The sequence below is a fragment of the Macaca fascicularis genome, chromosome 15, assembly GCF_037993035.2.
Source record: "Macaca fascicularis isolate 582-1 chromosome 15, T2T-MFA8v1.1".
Classification (NCBI taxonomy): domain Eukaryota; kingdom Metazoa; phylum Chordata; class Mammalia; order Primates; family Cercopithecidae; genus Macaca; species Macaca fascicularis.
Window position 1 is genome coordinate 124,771,895 of NC_088389.1, and position 21,251 is coordinate 124,793,145.

The following is a 21,251-nucleotide window of genomic DNA, read 5'->3' on the forward strand; positions in this document are numbered from 1 at the left end:
AACTAAAAAATAACCAATATTAAAAACTCAATAGATGGGCTCAAAAGAAGGGAGACAACAGAATAAATAATCTGAGTACTTGAAAATAAAATAGAAATGATCTAATCTAAAGAATGGAGAGAAAACAGACCGAGAAAAAAATGAACAGACCCTCAGAGACATGTGGGACAGTAACAAAAAATCTAACATTTGTGTCATTGGAGTTCCAGAAAAAGAAAAAGAAGAGAAAGGAATGGGGGCTGAATGGGGGCTAAACAAGTATTTGAAGAAATAATGAATGAAAATTTCTGAAACTTCCCAAAAGATATACACTTACAGATAGAAGCTGAGCAAATCCCAAAAAGAAAAAAAAAAAACAAAGAAATTCATACTAAGAAAGAATTCTAGTCAAACTTCTGAAAACTACAGACAAAGAAAGAATGCTGAAAGCATTCAGAGAGAAACTACACATTACCCATAGGAGAAAAAGAATTGGAATGACAGTGTGTGATACTAAGAACGATGGCTCCCCAAAGATGTTCACATCTTAATTCCCAGAAATTGTGAATATGTGGGGTTACATGGCAAAAGGGAAGTCAGGTTTCAGATGAAATCTAGATGGCTAAATTGGCTGCCCTTAAAATAGGGAGATTAATTATTTTGGATTATCTGGGTGCACTGAAGATAATCACAAATTTGCTTAAAAGTTAAATCAGGAGGGCCAGGCAAGGTGGCTCACACCTGTAATTCCAACACTTTGGGAGCCTGTAATTCCAACACTTTGGGAGGCCGAGGCGGGCGGATCACCTGAGGTCAGGAGTTTGAGACCAGACTGACCAACATAGAGAAATTCCGTCTCTACTAAAACATACAAAATTAACAGGGCGTGATGGCATATGCCTGTAATTCCAGCTACTTGGAAGGCTGAGGCAGGAGAATCGCTCGAATCCAGAAGGCAGAGGTTGTGGTGAGCCAAGAGCGCACCACTGCACTCCAGCCTGGGCAACAAGAGCAAATCTCCGCCTTAAAAAAAAAAAAAAAAGTTAAAGCAGAGGCAATAAAAGAGAGTCAGAGAAAGATGTGACTACAAAAGAATGGTCAGAGAGATACAACGTTGATGGCTTTGAAGTTGGAGGAAAGGGCCACAAACTGAAATGTGTGCACCCACTAGAAGCTAGAAAAGCCATGGAAAATAGAAACAGATTCTTTCTTACAGCCTGTAGAAAGGAATACTGCCCTTTTGACACCTTGATTTTAGTTCAGTAAGACCCATGTCGGCCTTCTAAAATATAGAACTGTATGTTAAAAAAAAAAAAGTGTTATTTTAAGCAGCTAAATTTTTGATAATTTATTTCAGCAGCAACAGAAAATGAACATGCAGTTTTAACTAATATCTCATCAGAAACTCTGGAGGTCAGAAGGAAGTAGCACATTTTTCAAGTGCTAAAAAAAAAAAAAAAACTATCAACTTAGAATTTTGGATCAGGCAAAAATATCCTTCAGGAGAACGTGGAAATCAAGACATTCTCAGTCCTCCAAAAATTTATATGTTTAGGCTCTAACTCCTAATGGAACTGTATTTGGAGATAGGGCTTTTAAGAGGTAATTACGGTTAAACGAGGTAGGGGTCCTAATCTGATAAGACAGGTGGCCTTATAGAGAGAGATTCTCTCTCCATAGGCAGGCAGGCAGGCGGTCACTAGGGAATGGCCTGTGAGCACATAGTGAGAATCTGGTTTTCCTTTTTTTTTTTTTTTTGAGACGGAGTCTTGCTCTGTCGCCCAGGCTGGAGAGCAGTGGCCGCATCTCAGCTCACTGCAAGCTCCGCCTCCCGGGTCTACGCCATTCTCCCGCCTCAGCCTCCCGAGTAGCTGGGACTACAGGCTCCCGCCACCTCACCCGGCTAGTTTTTTGTATTTTTTTAGTAGAGACGGGGTTTCACCGTATTAGCCAGGCTGGTCTCGATCTCCTGACCTTGTGATCCGCCCGTCTCGGCCTCCCAAAGTGCTGGGATTACAGGCTTGAGCCACCGCGCCCGGCCAGAGAATCTGGTTTTCGTCTACAAGCCAGGAAAAGAGCCCTCAGCAGAACCTGACCATGCTCGCACCAAGATCTTTGAGTTCCAGCCTCCCCGTGAGAAAATAAATTTTTGTTGTTTAGTCCACCCAGTCTATGGTACTTTGTTATGGCAGCCTGAGCTGACTAAGACAACTACCAACAACTCTGCACACATAAATTTGACAACTTAGATGAAAGGGTACAGTTCCTGAAAACACACAAACTACCACAACCCTCTCAATATTAAGTAGACAATATGAATAGCCCGTAACTCTTAAAGAAACTGAGTTTGTAATCTTAAAACTTCCAAAAAAGAAATCTCTAGACCCAGACAGTTTCTCTGGAGAATTCTACCAAATATTTGAAGAATTAACATAATTAACATCAATTCTACACAGTTTTTTCCAGAAAAAACTGAGAAGAGAAGGGAATACTTCCCAGTTTATTGTGTGAGGCTATGATTTCTCTGACACAAAAACTGGACAAAGTATAGAAAAATAAAACACAAACTATACACAATCTCTGGCAGAATAATCAATATAAAGGAACACATTCCAACTGATTTTATGAGGCCAGGGTTATCCTGATACCTAAACCAGAAATAGTAGCAAGAGAAAAAAAAGAAAGAGAGAGAGAGACAGAAAGAAAAAAAAAGTGATACCCTTCATAAATATGATACAAAAACCCTTAACAAAATATTAGCAAATACAAATAATTTAAAAAGTATATACCACAACCAAGTGGAGTTTATTCCATGGATGCAAGACAGGTTCAATATTAAAAAATCAATCAGTGTAATCTACCGTACCAACAGATTCAACAAGTAAAATCACATTATCACGTCAATTGGTACAGAAACAGCATAAAACAAAATTCAACTTCCATTCATGATAAAACCTCAAGTTTGTTTCAGAAGATGGTCCTGGGACAAGGAACATTGATGTTCTGTGGAAATTTGTGAGAAATAAAAATTCTCATATCCCATCCCATAGCTACTAAATCAGAATCTGAATTCAAATGCAAATGCAAGTAAAGTGTCAGAAGCACTGTTCTATAAGACAGCAACAGAAAAACTGTGGCTACTTTTTGTATTTTTAGCGGAGACGGGGTTTCACCATGTTGGCCACGTTTGTCTGGAACTCCTGACCTCAGGTGATCCACCCACCTCGACCTCCCAAAGTGCTGGAATTACAGGTGTGAGCCGCTGCACCTGGCCTGTTAGTGCACTTTCGGTAGGGTTGTTGTTGAAGACTGTTCTGTCATTAACTATCTGGAGATCTATCAAAAAATTTCTCAAACACCAAGAACCATGAAATCTTTACCACAGATGAAATAAATTACTTGTGAATTTTATTAATATAAACCATGTATCCAATTTCCATTATTGCTATGTCTTTCAGGAAGATCAGAGACAATTTAACAGTTCAAAGTTCATAACTGTGTAAGACCATATATTCTAAACTTGATTCGGGGTTGACAGTCTCGTCTTCATTTTCTCTGATCTTAGTTTTTATTTATCTAGTCTTGTCATCTTACTATAGGGATTGTTAGATGTCTCCTAAAATCCACTAAAAGTAAAAGAAAGCAACAAATAAACAGATGAACAAATAAGAACTCACCAGGGACTTGGTCATTTTTGGCTCTTCAGACAAAGGGGCAGAGATCTGAGAAAACAGATGGGTAGAGGTAGAGATGAGAGAAGGAAGTGTGCCAATGTCACACATGGACACATACATCATTTACTGCCCATGTGCCTTACTCAAAAATTTATTTCTGGAGCTACAACATTAAAATATCATCCCATCCCATACTGTACAAAGATTTAAGTGCAAAAGTTTTACCATAACATGGTTAATAAAAAAGAAAGATTAGAAACATTTAGATATCCAATAATTGTGGAGTGCTTAAATACTTTATAAAATATCCAAAGGACATACTGTTCTATTACATCATTATACTATCTGATTTCACAGGCCCTTCAAGTTATCATCAACCCTGGTACCTAACTCCTCACTACCACTCTTCAATCTGCTCTAAGTGCCAATTGGTGCCCAGAGACTACTCCCAGAAGCCATTACTGAAACCTCAGATTCACTGATTCCCATGCCTTACTGCCCATGAGCCCTGCATCACTCATCCTACAATTCCTGATCACAGAGTCTTCAATTCCGCTACCTTAATTGTTCTGGCTCTTTACCAATCAATCCCACGTCCCCATGACTGACCTCTATGCCTGTATGACTACCCACTGCACATCTCCATCAGCCATCCAAAGAGTGCCAATTCCAGGCATACCTGTACCTGCACTGGGGCCTTAGCACACGAATACATCTCCCTCCGCTGACACAGCTGGCTATAAACTCCTCCACATACACAAATAGGAGCTCATGAACAAATCTGGCGCAATTCTTGAATGTATAGAATAAATTTATAAATAGAAAACACTTCTAAATCTAATTGTGAAAAGATTATTTACAGAGAAAGAATTAAGGAAATAAGAAAACTCTTTATCTGCAGTAGTGAAAGCTAAATGATGTCGGAAATAGCATCTAAAAGACCTCTCCTCTGTCAGGGCCAGAGAGACATTTTCAGAAATAAAATCACTTGCAGAGTATCTTTATCTTTGAGAGAAATACTGAAAGAAGTAGTCCAAATAAATGTAAATTGAATCACACATCAAGAAATGTTGAATAGGAAAATATTGTTCAGCAATAATTATTGCAAAAGATATATAATTATAAAAAAGGACAATGTGACAATGTGATAAAGAGGCCACTAAAGAGAAAATTAATAATACCCTATGATAAAACATTCCTAATAATCTCAGGAAAAAAATGGAAAAAATGGGGTGCAGAATGGAAACAATGAGCAGAAATTCAATCAATCCAATGAAAATATTATATAAAGAAAAGGCAGAAAATAAAAAGAGTTAAATAGTAAACATCAAATGGAAGGCATAAAATCAGATAAATCATTATTACACTAAACTGAGAGGTAAAATTCTATCAACAGAGACTACAAGTTGGATTTGAAAAAAACAAAAGATATCTATTGTAAACAAATAGGTAATCTGACACAGAGACAAATATGGATATAAAATAAAGCTCGGGGCAAAGACACATCATCCAAATGCAATAAAAGTAAAAACAGGTGTGGCAATGTAAGTATCAAAGTGGAATTCGATATTAAAAAGTGTTTTTCTTTTTTCTTTTTGGTTGAAAAAAGGGATCCTATAATACCATTTAATACATGAAAAAGGATAAAAAATGCATTAACCATTAGGTGTACGTATGCCCGTCCCTCAGACACACAAATAAAATTAGCAAAAAAGCACATATAACTGCAAAGTGAACTATTAAAGTAAGAGATTTTTATTGTATCTCTTCCAGAATATTAAACAAGTAGATCAAAATTAGGAAAGATAAAGATTTGAAAAATACCAACAGGCAAGACTTAAAGAGAATTTTGGCCCATACAACAAAATATAATTTTTCTCTTATATCTGTTGAACAAAGTTCATTGAGTAACTTGGCTTCAAGGAAAATCTTGATAAACTGCTAAAAGTTGAGACTTGATACTCTGCATTTTCTGACAATAGAATAAAATAAAAGACAGCTAAAACATACTTTAATAATTTGGGAATGAAGAAACTCCCCTAAATAACTAAGGATCAAAGGGAAACATCAAGATGAATTTATACATTTCATAGATAAAGATGTAGTTAAGGAAACTTTACTACCCTAAGTGTATCCAGCATAAAACTTAAGAAAAGAAGGGAAAGAACAACAAATTACATCAAAAAGTGGGAAAAAGAGAAAGTACGTAAAAAGAAAAAGAGAAAAAATTTAATATTAAAAGAGTAGGGAGTAGTTTATTGGACATTTCAAAATATCCAGTAAAACAGATAGACCTTTCAGACGCTTGATTCTTTTTAAATAGGGAGAGAAAGAATGAATGATATATAAATACAATAACCGTAATGGTAAAGGAGCTACTAATCTTGGATATGAAACAGAACAAAATGGAAATGGAAATATGCAATTCTATGTAACATATTCTTTAAATCTTTAGCAAAATACATCATGATCATGAAACAGAAACGAAAATGTAAACAGATCGGTACGTATAAAAGAGAGGAAACTAAGATGTGCATCATTCACTCCTCAGATCCCTCCTTAGTCCCCACAGTCATCCTCCCCCACAACCCCACAGTCCGCCCTCACTCCGCCCTCAGATCCACCACCAGAGACCCCCAGTCCGTCCTCACTCCGCCTGCAGATCCACCACCAGAGACCCCTCAGTGCCCTCTCACTGCTCCCTCAGATCCACCATCAGAGATCGCTCCGACTTCCACTATTCCATCCATTGACCGTCCGTCCCCATCACTGACCGGAGGGCTCACGACAGACATCAGAGATTCTTCTTGCTCAGTCCACAGATGCTGCCATCCCTCTATTCACCTGCCCCTCACCCACGTTCTCTCAGGACAGTGGTCATTTGCTTCGGGCGGTGACTATAGTCGCAAGAACCAGAACAGGACCCACTTCCTTTTTCTCAATGCCTCCCTACTTCTTACAGCGCTGCCTGGGTGTGCGCATGCTCAGCAGTCTTCGTGGCCGAAGGTTGCCAGTAGTCAACATGGCGCTTTGCCAAACACGCTCCCGTTTCAGTGGCTTAGGCGGGGCGCCAGTATGGCGGCGCCCATGTAGACACTCTGGCCTGTGTGCGGCCATGTTGAGGTGATGTAGCGATTGAGGGGCTGAGGGTTGTCCAGAGGGAAGGCAGCAAGCAGAGGTGTGTCCCATCATACTAAGCCAGGACACAATCAAAGCCTGTCACCTCAGGTTACAATCTTTCTCCAGTGCTTCTGTGGACGCAACAACACTGTTAACCAACAGGAACTAATCAGCATTTACGTAATACCGCAAACGCAGCGGAATACACATTTTTTTTTCATGTCCATGGGACACTTAGCAAGATATGAGGTAACCTGGGCCATAAAACAAATCTCAGCAAATTTAAAACAACTGAAATCATACAGAGTTTGTTCTCTGAACACAATAGAATTAAACTAGAAATCAGTAACACGAAGATAAAAGGAAAATCTCCAAACACGTGAAAACACATGCTAAATAATCCATTGTTCAAAGAGAAAGTCTCAGATTTTTAAAATACATTGAAATGAATGAAAGTGAAACACAACATATCAGAATTTGTGAGATGTGGCCAAATCAGTGGTGAGAGAGAAATTTATACCACTAAGGGCTTACATTAGAAAAGAAAAAAATTTTGAAGTAATAACGAAGTAATAACCAAACTCCCCACTTCTAGAAAAAGAAGAGCAAAATAAACCAAAAGCAAGTGAAAAAAGTAAATAATAAGGATAAGAAGATAACTCAATAAAATGTAAAAAGAAAAATAGAGAAAAACCAATTAAACAAAAGCTGGTTCTATAAATGTCAATAAAATTGACAAGCCTACAGAGGAGACACAAAACATCAATATCAAGAATGAAACAGGAGATACCACTGTAGACGATGACAAAATCAAAAGAATAAAAAGAATACTACAAACAACTCTACAAATATAAATTTCACAATATAGATAAAATGCATTAATTCTTGAAAAAGCACAAATTCTCTCTTACAAAATGAAATAGTTATGTTGAATAGCCCTAGAATTGAAGTCATAATTTGAAACATCTGAAAAAGAAATCGTCAGGCCTGGATAGATAGATCAGAGAATTCTAACAAACATTTAAAGGTTAACACGAATTATATCCAGTCTCTTCCAGAATAAAGGATAGAAAGAAGCCAATAGAAAGATATTCCAACTAATGAGGCCAGTGTTACTCTGGTATCAGAGCTAAAGACAGAAGAAGAATGGAAATCAGTATTCTTCATGAATCTAGATGGAAAAAGTTCTCAACCAAATAATAGCAAAAATAATTCAACAATATATAAAAATAATTACAAACCACGAACAAGTGATGTTTATTCCAGGAATAATAAGCTGTCTTGGTATTCAAAAATCAATTTGTGTAACCCGCCACATTAGCAAGCTAAAGATAAGCATATTACGTGATTATATCAATGCAGGAAAAGCGTTTGAAAAACATTCAACACCCATTTATAATGAAAAAAAACTTTCAGGAATTAGGAACAGAGGTAAACTTTCTAACTTTTAAGTTAGAAAAAAATCTACAGCTAACATAAAACTAAAAGATGAAAGAGATTGAATGCTTTCCCATTCAGTTTGGGAAGAAGAAAAATAGGTCTGTGCTCATCATTTTTATTCTACGTAGCTCTGGAAGACCCAGCCAGCTCACAAAAATTCTCTCCATAACCAGACTCTAGCCAGGCTCCTTTGAACTCTCTTGTCAACTAAACCCTGGCTTTTGGGCTTTTGTGTTGTCTATGCATTGCCCAATATTAGTAAGAATCCTAGCAATTTAGTCAGAATCCTCCATCTTCATATCTAATAACAAATTAGATATCATAATCACCATTGATATCTAATTTGTTTTCTTATTGTCTACCATCCCCAGGTGATATCTGATCACTCTGGCATGGTTTCAGCAAGAATCCTGTGAGGTCAGTTTAGCCAGATTCCCTCCTATTAGTAATTTTCCATACACTACCAACCTTCCACCCTACTCTGTGGCTGTAAAATCTCTACTTTCCCCTATATTCAGAGGGAAACCTGAATATATGGAAATTGGAGATTACTGCAAAACCCTATTGCAGTAATCTCTATATCTATTGCAATAATCCCTCTTAATAAAGTCTGTCTTACTATTTTTTAACAGGTGTCACAAATAGTTTTTTCTATAATACAGCTCAACAAAACAAGTCCAAAATAGAAGAATAAAATGGGAGGAATTATTCTACCCAATTTTTTAACTTTTTACGTAGTTACAGAAATCAAGACAGTGTGGTATTAGCAGGGGGATAGACAGTTCAATAAAACAGAATTGAGAACTCAGAAATAGATCCATACAACTACAGCCAACTGACTTTTGAAAAAGGTGCTATATCAATTCAGTAGTAGAGTGGTTCTGGAGCAGTTAGATATCATAGACAAAACAACGAACCTCAATCTAACCTCATGTCTTTATTTAAAAAAAGGATCGGCCGGGCACAGTGGCTCACGCCTGTAATCCCAGCACTTTGGGAGGCCGAGGAGGGTGGATCACGAGGTCAGGAGATCGAGACCATCCTGGCCAACACGGTGAAACCCTGTTTCTACTAAAAACAAAAAAAAAATTAGCCGGGCGTGGTGGCAGGAGCCTGTGTTCCCAGCTACTCGGGAGAATGGCGTGAACCCTGGAGGCGGAGCTTGCAGTAAGCTGAGATGGCACCACTGCACTCCAGCCAGGGCCACAGAGTGAGACTCTGTCTCAAAAAAAAAAAAAAAAAAAAAAAAAGATCATAGATCTCAATATAAAAATATGAAATTTAATGAGAAATTCTTCAGGATGTAGGACTTGATGAATAATTATTAGACATGACACCAAAAAAAACCACACACACACAAAGAATTTATTATTTGGATGTTATCAAAATTTAAAACTTTTGGCCTGCATAAGAGCCTGTTAATAAAAAGACAAGGTAAAAACTAGGAGAAAACTGCAAATCACACTTGATAAACCATATCTGACAAGGAGCTCATATCTAGAATATTCTTGAAGTTTTCAAAAGTCAACAACAACAACAACAAGAAAAAACAATCCAATTAGAAAATGGGCTAAAGGCATGAACAGATATTTCACTGAACAGGATATATTGATGGAAAATGAGAAAATAAAATAACTTTTATCAGAGGAATGCCAGTCCTTTTAAATTATCAAGCCCAGAGAGACATTAAAGTGAGACAGCAGGCCGGGCGTGGTGGCTCACGCCTGTAATCCCAGCACTTTGGGAGGCAGAGGCAGGCGGATCACGAGGTCAGGAGATCGAAACCACGGTGAAACCCCGTCTCTACCAAAATACAAAAAATTAACCGGGCGCGGTGGCAGGCGCCTGTAGTCCCAGCTACTCCGGAGGCTGAGGCAGGAGAATGGCGTGAACCCTGGAGGCGGAGCTTGTAGTGAGCCGAGATCGCGCCACTGCACTCCAGCCTGGGCTTCAGAGGGAGACTCCATCTCTAAATAAATAAATAAATAAATAAATAAATAAATAAATAAATACATGAGACAGCAGTCATTTTGAGCTATGCATTCATCTCTCGAAACTGCTTGCTATTGCCACAAGTAGCTATAAATTAACCTAATAAGGCCATACTGGATATGGTAACCCACATCCTAGAGCTTAACAATGTATAGCCAATCACTAATTAATGTTATTTCTATAATCAGTGAGAATTCTTGACAAATCGCTTTGTATCAGCCCACTCCTTGTCTCCCTTTTTTGCTTTTAGTAAAGGCCATATAGAGTTTATATTCAGGGTTTCTTGGATGAGTCTTTTGGGCAGCTGTCCTCACTTTCCTTTGTTGTTATTGTTGTTGTCGTTGTTTTTGGAGAGACAGGATCTTGCTCTGTGGCTGAGGCTGGAAGACTAGAGTGCAGTGGTGCAATCAAAGCTCACTGTAACCTTAAACTCCTGAGCTCAAATGATCCTCTCACCTCGGTTTACCAATTAGCTAGGACTACAGCATGTACTACCATGCCTGGCTAATTATTTTTGTTTTTTTGTAGCGATGGAGGTCTCTCTATGTTGCCCAAGCTGGTCTTGAATTCCTGGCCTCAAGCAATCCTCCTGCCTTGGCCTCCCAAAGTGCTGGGATTACAGGTGTGAGCCACAGTGCTCAGCCCAGCCTCTTACTTTTAGTCAACAGAAATAAGCACATTAAAAGATCTGGTTCCACTCCCATATGTAAAGAGCCTGGATTCTCCCACGCTTACGTGAGTTTTACCTCCAGGAGCCCCACCAGGTGCTCATTGTGAACAGAAAATAAATTCCTTCGTGCACCTGGCAGGGAGAGAGGGAAAGTAACTATTTGAAATACAACTAGAACACAGGGCTCTGTTTAAGAAAGACCTGTCCTCAAAAGGTAATACTTTACCAGAGCCTTAACAGACTTAGGGGAAGGGCAATTACACAACTCAGCCCATACTAGACTTCCTGTCTCACATAAAGGATTAAAAAAAGGGCTAAGAAATTCTTCTGAAGGTCAGAGCCCAGGGACTCAGGCCCACTAGAAAATGGATATGTAATCATAAAATTACACACTGCTTTCCCTCTACAATGCCTTACCACCACATCAGCAGGGTTCCAGTATAATAACTGTAAATTATAACCGAGAGAGCAGCGATTGTTCATTTAAGAGGCACCTTAAAACAACAATATCAAAATATTCCTACCATTCAGTAGTCTGTTTAATGGGTATGAGGAGACCTCAAGCACAATTTGGATTCAACTATTACATCCTTAAAATATTATTTAGCTAAGGCTAATGTAAAATATGAGAAACTATCTCCCTAAACAACATCTATAGACGATATTCAGAATTAGCTCCCAGTGTTGACAGTTTTAGTGACCCTTGGACATTTTTCTTGACGGCCTAAAGCAAGAAGTTTTTAACATGGTATGTAAACAAAAAATTGACCCATTATCCATTGTATGAACTTCAACATTTTGCCAAACATTTTAAAGAGACTCGACATAACAAAAACAAACAAACAAAAAACCCTCATAAGAAAATGTTTATCCTCTTTGTCTAAAAGAGAGATCATTTTGGTTAACATGCGAGGCACCCTCCACTTCATCTCCCTATTTGGGGCATTAATAATTCTGGCTTTCTTACTGAAGTAAAATATAAGTAACAAAACTTACTATTTTGGCCATTTTAAAGTGTACAGTTCAATGGTGTTAAGTCTAATACATTAACATCGTTATAAAACCATCTCCACAATCTGCGTCCCATACATTTTTTTCTTCAGCTTCCCAGTGGAATTTTTTCATGTTCCCAACTGAATCTATATCTATTAAGCAATAATTCCCCATTCCTTGTATGCCGAAACCTGGCAACCAACATTATGCTTTGTCTCTACAATTTGACTACTCTAGGTACCTCATATAAGTAGAATTACATGGCATTTCTCTTTCTGTATCTGGCTTATTTCATTCGGCACAACTTCTTCAAGATTCGTTGATATTGTAGCATGTATCAGAACTTTATTCCTCTCTAAGGCTGAGTAATGTTCCCTAGTATTTATATACCCCCTTTTGTTAATCCATTCGCTGTTGATGGACATTTGGGTTATTTCTACCTTCTGGTTATTGTGAAATGCTGCTATAAACATTGATGCGCTAGTAATAGTTTGAGTCCCTGCTTTCAATTCTTTGGCAGTATATACCTATCTAGAAGTAGAATTGCTGGATTATATGGTAATTTGATTTTTAAATTTTTGAGGAACTGCCAAATAGTTTTTCACACTAGTTTCACTATTTTACATTCCCACCAGCAATGCACAAGTGTTCCAATTTCTCCACATCCTCATTAACACTTGTTGCTTTTTTTTGATAATATACATTATAATGGATGTGAAATGGTATCTTATTGTGGTTTTGAATTAAATTTCCCTAATGATTAGTGATGTGGAGCATCTTGTGCATTTATGTATGTTCTTTGAAGAAATATCTATTCAAATCTGTTGCCCATTTTTGAGTCATCTTGTTTGTATCTTTTGTTGTCAAGTTTTGGCAGTTCTTTATATAATCTCGATATTAATCTTGTATCAGTATGTATGATCTGCAAATATTTTCTTGCAATCCATGAGTTGCCTTTTCAATCTATTGATAGTGTCCTTTGATGCACAAAATGTTTTTATTTTGATGAAATCTATTATTCTTTTATTGCCTGTGCTTTTGGTGTCTTTGATCCAAGAAATCATTGCCAAACCCAAATCACAAAACTTTTCCTTTATTCTTTCTTCTAAGACCTTTATAGTTTTAAGTCTTATATTTAGGCCTTTGATTCAGTTTGAGTTAGTTTATGTATATAGTATAAATAAGGGCCCAATATCACTCTTTACATGTGGACACGCCGTACCCACCTTTCCCAACACCATTTGTTGAAAAGATTGACCTTTCACATGGTCTTGGCACCCTGGTTGAAAATCATTTGAACGTATGTACAAGGGTTTATTTGTGGGCTCTTTGTTCTGTTCTTTTGATTTATATGTCTGATATCTGTCTTCCTTTTTTTTTTTTTGAGACAGAGTCTCACTCTGTCACCCAAGCTGGAATGCAGTGGCACGATCTTGGCTCACTGCAACCTCCACTTCCTGGGTTCAAGTGATTCTTCTGCCTCAGCCTCCCAAGTAGCTGAGACTAGAGGCACGTGTCACCATGCCCAGCTAATTTTTATATTTTTAGTAGAGACGGGGTTTCACCATGCTGACCAGGCTGGTCTCAAACTCCCGACCTCAAGTGATCTGCCTGCCTTGGCCTCCCAAAGTGCTGAGATTACATATATATATCTGTCTTTATGCCACACTGAGTACCATGCTGTTTTGATTGCTATAACCTTAAAGTAAGTTTTGAAATCTGGAAGCATGAGTCCAACTTTATTCTTCTTATTCCAGATTGTTCAGGCTACTTGGACTTCTTTAAGACTCCTTATAAATGTTAGGATACATTTTTCGATTTCTGCAAAAAACATCATTAGAATTTAAATAGGGATTGCATTGAACCTGCCAATTGCTTTGGAAAGTATTGCCACTTAACAATATTAAATGTTGTAATCCGGCGGGCCGCAGTGGCTCACGCCTGTAATCCCAGCACTTTGGGAGGCCAAGGCGGGTAGATCATGAGATCAAGAGATCGAGACCATCCTGGCTACATGGTAAAACCCTGTCTCTACTAAAAATACAAAAATCAGCTGGGCATGGTGGCACGCACCTGTAGTCCCAGCTACTCAGGAGGCTGAGGGAAGAGAATCGCTTGAACCCCGGAGGCAGAGGTTGCAGTGAGCCGAGATCATGGCACTGCAATCCAGCCTGGGCGACAGAGCAAGACTCCATTTCAAAAAAAAAAAAAAAAAAAAAAAAGGGAAAACTGCATGTCCTGCACATGTACCCCAAAACTTAAAATAAATAAGTACATAAATAAAATTAAAAAAATTTTTTAAAAATCTTAATTGTATGTGGGTAGGTCCCTTTGATTTAAAGTGAGATAGAAGGCCAGGTGCAGTGGCTCACGCCTGTAATCCCAGCATTTTGGGAGGCTGAGGCAGGCGGATCACGAGGTCAGGAGATCGAGACCATCTGGGTTAACACGGTGAAACTCCGTCTCTACTAAAAATACAAAAAGAAATTAGCCAGACGTGGTGGCGGGCACCTGTAGTCCCAGCTACTCGGGAGACTGAGGCAGGAGAATGGCTTGAACCCAGGAGGTGGAGCTTGCAGTGAGCCGAGATGATGCCACTGCAATCCAGCCTGGGTGATAGAGCGAGACTCCGTCTCAAAAAAAAAAAAAAAAAAAAAGTGAGATAGAAATAATTTTTTAAAACTTACTTTTCAAAATTTGCAAAACTACATAAGTGTAAAAGAAATTTACATTTTGTCCCTGGATTGATATAAGACAAAAACATTGTGTGGGAAAGCTGGGGTTGAGGACGAACGAGATTCTGAGAATAAAAATCCGTGGTACATAGCTAAAATTTCAGAGTCAACTTCAGATTTTCAAGGGCCATAAAATAGGTAACCTGAAGCCACCGTCTCCAACAGATAAAAGGAACCAGATAATATCTGTGTTCCAGGGAGAAAGCATAGAAAATTGGCCGAGTTCTATCACTGACAAAACTTAGTGGGAAAGAGGGATCTGGAAGGTGGGAGGGTGGAGGGATCCCCGGCTTGGAGGGTGGGGAAGGGCTGTGCTTCAGCCTCCCCGTCCCACTGCCCCTCCCCCTCCCGCTGCCCCTCCCCAAGAAAGGAGCCTTTGTGATGTGAAGGCCCCAGCTCTGTGACGCAGGCCTGGGCCCCAGTCCCTAGTCTCCACGGGGATGCCCAGAGCTCAGTTGCTTGAAAGCAACGCGCCTATTCACATGGAGAATCTCCCCTTTCCTCTAAAATTACTTAGTGCCTCGTCGCTAAACGCCCCCAGCTCCACACCATGGGTGTTGGATATCTTCCTCACCTTGGTGTTTGCCCTGGGGTTCTTCTTCCTATTATTCCCCTACTTCTCTTACCTCCGTTATGACGACCCACCCTCACCATCGCCTGGGAAGAGAAAGGTAAGGAGCCCTCAGTCCGGACCCACAGAGCTTGATTCTTTCCTTTCTTTTTCTTATTAGTTCTACTTTTCCAAATCCAGTGGAGAGACTTCTGCGATGGGAAGTCTCAGGAGATACCAGAACATCATCCTTCCAGGGAGAGGCAGGGCAGCCAGGGTTGGTAGGGGTGGATCGTGTACTGGGATTTCCATCCCAAGCTCTCAGTCCGCCTGTGGGGGAGCGCAGGAGGCGTCAAGACAAAAATCAAACCCGTGGACTCAGCGCCAGGAACGGTCATGAGACGGGGGAGGTCTCTGTTCGAGGCCAGACCCTGAGCCCTGGCTCATCAGCCCCTTCCTGGGGCAGATGGCTCGGGGCCCACTCTCCTCCGTATGGGGTCATCTGGGGGCTGTGCTGAGCCCCCGAGGGCCTCCCATCGGGGCCTGGCGTCTCCTTTGGTCTCCTGGGAAGCAGAATCCTATCTGACAGCTCAGCGGTGCCTGCGGGCCTGAGCCTGTGAGTTCCTGGAGCAGAGGAACCGGGACTGACAGCGCCCGTGGTGGACCTCATATTGAAAATCCGTGTGTGTGTGTGTGTATGTGTGTGTGTGTGTGTGTGTGTGTGTGTGTGTGTATGATTTTTATGTTATTTTATTTTTGAGACGGAGTCTCGCTCTGTCGCGCAGGCTGCAGTGAAATGGAGGGATACCGGCTCACTGCAACCTCTGCTTCCCGAGTTCAAGCTATTCTCCTGTCTTAGCCTCCTGAGTAGCTGGGATTACAGGCACCCGCCACCACGCCCGGCTAATTTTTGTATTTTTAGTAGAGACGGGGTTTCACCATGGCCAGGCTGGTCTCAAACTCCTGACCTCAGGTGATCCACCTGCCCTGGCCTCCCAAAGTGCTCGGATTACAGGCTTGAGCCACCGCGCCCGGCCCCCTCTGCCAGAAAAAAGCAGTTTGTCATCCATTTAAACATGAGTGGGAGGAAGCACACAGAGCTCCCTGAGCCAGAGAGCCACGCGGTTCATGAGTGCAGCGTGCCGCGGCCGGGCTGGGGGCGGAGATTGAGAGCCGGTCCTAGCTCCTCCCCCTTTCTTGTCTCCCAGTGTCATCTTGTCTCCCCGCGTCATCTTGTCTCCCAGTGTCCAGTAGGGCGGAGAGGGAGGCCCAGAGGCAGGATGAAAAACCACAGTCTGAGAGGTAAGGCTCTGCCAGGGCACACTAGAGTTAATTTGATCTCGTCTGCCCCGGAGGGAACTGACTCTGAAGAAGTCAGTTGAAGAAGCCCGAGGCGGGGGCTCATAGGAAGGAAATCAGAACCCCGGGTCCTTCTCAGATTCCGAGCCGGAATGAAGCCTTGGTGGGCCAGGGACTGGGCCTTACCCAGCAGGGGGCAGTGTGTGTGTAGTGGGGAGAACAACGCCTGCCTGGATGGGAGGGGGGTGAGGGGGCCTCCTGGCCCCTGGGAACAGCTGTTCAACTCTGCTAAGGCTGATTCCTCTTTGAGACCACCCCAGTCCTTTGTCCCCACAGGGCAGTTGTGAGGACTGTGGGGGTGGGGGGGTCCGTGTGTGGAAGCCCTTTGTGAATGACAAAGCCCTGCCTGCCATGCCTTGCTATTACCCTCCGGGCCGTGTGGCTCTGGACACATATGTGCGAGTTCCAGGGTCTAATTCCCCATGGTCTTCCCTAAAGAAACATGCACTCATCCTCCTGTGAGATCCCAGGCCCCTCCTGCACTGCCCTCACCCAGTCTCCTGATTTCCAGCTTGTAGAGCATGCCCGAGAGGCCTGGAGGAGACTTGGGACCTGTTTTCACAACTGCAGAGGTGAGGCACTTCCCGTTCCCTTCATCCTTCCTGCCAGGGCTGGGATGTGACCCCAGGGCCGTAGGCAGCCTGGAGCTGACCTGGGATGGGGAGACCAGAGGGACAGAGGATGGGAGTAAAACCCTGGGGCGAGGGGTAGCAGGAGAATTGGGCAGTCAGGATGTGGGGTGGTGGAGGGGCTGTGACCCGAGCTCCCACTCTGGCCCCCGCCCCACCTGCTCCTGGCTGCAGCTTGTGCCTCCTGTCTCCTGCAGCCTCCTGGGGCCACACCCTGACAAAGGTGACTTTGGTCAGCTCTCCGGTCCAGACCCCCCAGGTGAGGTGGGCAAAAGAGCACCTGATGGAGACTCCCGGTCCTCTCATGAGACTATGGAAGATGCTGCTCCCATGCTTTCCCCGTTAGCTTCCCCGGATCCTCGAACCAAGCATCCTCAGGATCTGGCCTCCACCCCATCACCAGGCCCAATGACCACTTCAGTCTCCTCCCTAAGTGCCTCCCAGGCACCAGAACCTTCCCTTCCCCCAGAAAGCCCCTCACCCGAGCCACCTGCACTTTTCCCTCACCCACCACACACCTCTGATCGTCCGTCTCCTCCGAAAGCTTTCCCTGCTCCTCCCCTGCGGGACTCCACTCTGATAATTCCATCTCACTGTGACTCAGTGGCACTTCCACTGGGCACCGTCCCTCAAAGCTTGTCTCTGCGTAAGGATTTGGCGGCTTCTGTCCCAGCCATCTCAGGCCTTGGCGGCTCAAACAGTCAAGTTTCTGCCTTCTCCTGGTGGCAGGAGACTACCAGAACCTGGTGCGTCTTCAACTCGTCAGTCCAGCAAGATCATCTTTCCCGCCACCCACCAGAGACCTGTCAGATGGAAGCTGGTAGCCCGTTTTTACTCAACTCTGATGGCCAGAATGTCATGGGTATACAAGTCATAGAAAGAGCCAAAGTCAACATTTCGGAGGAAAAAGAAAACGATGGATCATTTCCAAAACAAATGAGCCCAGAAAAGCACTTGAATTCTTTGGGGAATTTGGTTAAATCATTGGATGCTGAGCAGGACCCCACAACCCCAAAACCCTTCTGGAACATGGGCAAGAACTCGAAACAGCTGCCCAGTCCTCAGAAGCTCTCAGATCCTAGGATCTTGCAGGAAAGTTTTCAGAAGAATTATAGCCAGCTTTTCTGGGGCCTCCCCTCTCTGCACAGCGAATCCCTGGTGGCTAATGCCTGGGTCACTGAAAGGTCTTACACTTTACAGTCTCCTCCTTTCTTGTTCAATGGAATTTCCAATGTCTGCCCAATTCAAAGGGAGACTACAATGTCCCCACTGCTTTTCCAGGCCCAGCCCCTGTCCCATCTGGGGCCTGAGTCCCAACCCTTTATTTCATCCACACCCCAATTCCGGCCCATACCTATGGCTCAGGCCGAGGCTCAGGCCCATCTTCAATCCTCTTTTCCAGTCCTATCTCCTGCTTTTCCATCCCCGATTGATAACTCTGGAGTAGCTTGCCCTGCGTCGCAGATTAAAGTGCAAGCTCTTTGCCTACCTGAAACTCAGCACCCTGAATGGCCTTTGTTGAGGAAACAACTAGAAGGTGGGTTGGCTTTACCCTCTAGGGTCCAAAAATCTCAGGATGTGTTTAGTGTCTCCACTCCTAACCCTCCCCAGGAAAGCTTGACATCCATTCTGCCTGAGAACTTTCCGATCAGTCCTGAACTCCGGAGACAACTGGAGCAACACATTCAAAAGTGGTTCATTCAACACCAGGGCAACCTGGGAAGGATCCAAGAGTCTCTGGATCTGATGCAGCTTCGGGACGAATCGTCAGGGACAAGTCAGGCCAAGGGCAAACCCAGGCCCTGGCAGTCCTCCACGTCCACAGGCGAAAGCAGCAAGGAGGCACAGAAGGTGAAGTTCCAGCTGGAGAGGGACCCGTGCCCACGTCTGGGGCAAATTCTGGGGCAGACCCCGCAAAATCTATCCAGGGGCATGGAAAGCTTCCCAGGGAAGGTTCTGGGGGCGACCTCTGAGGAGTCAGAAAGGGACTTGAGGAAGCCCTTGAGGAGTGACTCGGGAAGTGATTTATTAAGACGCACAGAGAGGAATCGTATAGAAAATGTCCTGAAAGCCCACGTCGGCAGGAAGTTGGGCCAGATCAATGAGGGCTTGATCCCCGTGAGTGTGCGTCGATCCTGGCTTGCTGTCAACCAGGCTTTTCCCGTGTCTAACACCCACGTGAAGACCAGCAATCTAGCACCCCCGAAAAGTGGGAAAGCCTGTGTGAACACAGCCCAGGTGCTTCCCTTCCTCGAGCCGTGTACGCAGCAGGTGCTGGGAGCCCATATTGGGAGGTTATGGGCCAAACACAGGTGGGGTCTACCCCTCAGGGTCCTCAAACCCATTCAGTGCTTTAAACTGGAAAAGGTTTCGTCCTTGTCTCTTACACAGCTTGCCGGTCCCTCCTCAGCCACCTGTGAACCTGGGGCTGGCTCAAAAGTTGAGGTGGCCACGTTCCTTAGAGAGCCACCGATGGCAAGTCTGAGACAGCAGGTGCTGACCAAAGCATCTGACATGCCAGACAGTCTTCTGGCCTCTTCCGCTGCATGTAAGCAGTTCCAGAGGGCCCCGCTGGGGATCCCATCTTGGAATGATCATGGGCCCTTGAAGGCTCCTCCAGCTGCACAGGAGGGCAGGTGGCCATCTAAGCCCCTCACATACAGCCTCACAGGTAGCACCCAGCAGAGCAGGAGCTTAGGAGCCCAGTCTTCAAGGGCTGGGGAGACCAGGGAGGCAGAACCACAACCCAGAGTCCCCTTGGGAACCCGTATGCTGGCAAACCTCCAAGCCACAGGTGATGATGTGCATGGTTTTGAGGCTCCAGGGACCAGAAAAAGTTCTTTACTCCCTAAAATGTCTGTCTCCCAAGATCCAAGACAGCTGTGTCTTATGGAGGAGGTTATTAGTGAATTTGAGCCTGGAATGGCCACAAAGTCAGAGACCCAGCCTCAAGTTTGTGCCGCTGTTGTGCTCCTTCCAGATGGGCAAGCGTCTGTTCTGCCCCTTGTTACAGAGAATTTGGCTCCTCAAGTGCCCCAGGGCCATCTCCAGAGCATGCCTGCTGGGAACATGCGGGCTTCCCAGGAGCTACGTGACCTCATGGCAGCCAGAAGGAGCAACCTGGGGCACAGGGAGCCCAAGAACCCAAACTGTCAAGTCTCATGCAAGAGACAAAGCCCGATGTTTCCCCCTCTTCACAAGAGTGAGAACTCTAGGAAGCCCAACTTAGAAAAACATGAAGAAAGGCTTGAAGGATTGAGGACTCCTCAACCTAGCCCGGTCAGGAAAACAGAGGACACCCGTCAGGATGAAGGCGTCCAGCCATTGCCATCAAAGAAACAGCCTCCTTCAATAAGCCACTTTGGAGAAAACATCAAGCAATTTTTTCAGCGGGTTTTCTCAAAGAAAAAAAGCAAGCCAGCACCAGTCACTGCTGAGAGCCAAAAAACAGGAAAAAACAGATCCTGTGTGTACAGCAGCAGTGCTGAAGCTCAGGGGCTCATGACAGCAGTTGGACAGATGCTGGAGGAGAAGATGTCACTTTGCCACGCACGCCATGCCTCGAAGGTAAATCAGCACAAACAGGAGTTTCAAGCCCCAGTCTGTGGGTTTCCCTGCAACCACAGGCACCCCTTCTACTCAGAACACAGCAGAATGCTGAGCTATGCCGCCAGCAGTCAACAAGCCACTCTCAAGAGCCAGAGTTGTCCCAACAGAGAGAGGCAAATCAGAGATCAACAGCCCTTGAAAAGTGTCCGGTGCAACAATGAGCAATGGGGCCTGCGACATCCCCAACTCTTGCTCCCCAAGAAAGCTGTATCCCCAGTCAGTCCCCCTCAGCACTGGCCGAAGACACCTGGTGCCTCCAGTCACCATCACCACTGTCCCAGGCACTGTCTTCTTCGGGGAGGTATCTAATTTGGTCAGTCACAAATTCATTTTTAGCCTTCCTTAGAGAAAAACAAATCCCCAAGAAAAAATTCACTCTATGTAGAGAAAAAATATTTTCTCTCATGTTAGTACACGCAGAACATTTAATATTCCACAATATATATGGTTTTTTATTCATAAGAGGGTGATAGCTTTTATTTGTGATGTGCTTGGTGTGGG

The 21,251-nt window shown here is 43.3% G+C and overlaps 2 protein-coding genes across 17 annotated transcripts in view; one reads left to right on the top strand and one right to left on the bottom strand.

Annotated features, from left to right (window-relative positions):
• The window catches only part of ZNF484 (zinc finger protein 484), a 132,787-nt gene that overhangs the window by 25,831 nt on the left and 85,705 nt on the right, over positions 1-21,251 (bottom strand). For 7 of the 15 annotated variants that reach the window (XM_074017952.1, XM_015436661.4, XM_074017949.1 and 4 more), the window contains one exon: positions 3,657-3,701. In XM_074017952.1, coding sequence (XP_073874053.1) covers positions 3,657-3,701 — 45 coding nt within the window. Of the gene's footprint in view, positions 1-3,656; positions 3,702-6,427; positions 6,632-21,251 lie in introns of those variants that run through there. The other 8 variants (XM_074017955.1, XM_074017951.1, XM_074017957.1 and 5 more) reach the window with 2 other exon arrangements.
• Positions 15,057-21,212, top strand: LOC123569076 (spermatogenesis-associated protein 31A1). Of its 2 annotated transcripts, none has more exons than XM_045372917.2 (4): positions 15,057-15,274; positions 16,362-16,455; positions 17,024-17,084; positions 17,339-21,212. In XM_045372917.2, the coding sequence occupies exons 1-4, from the start codon at positions 15,086-15,088 to the stop codon at positions 21,057-21,059; spliced, it is 4,065 nt and encodes a 1,354-aa protein (XP_045228852.2). In that variant the 5' UTR covers positions 15,057-15,085; the 3' UTR covers positions 21,060-21,212. The 2 variants fall into 2 exon arrangements, with proteins under 2 accessions (XP_045228852.2, XP_045228851.2); XM_045372916.2 differs by having other exon boundaries at positions 16,398-16,455.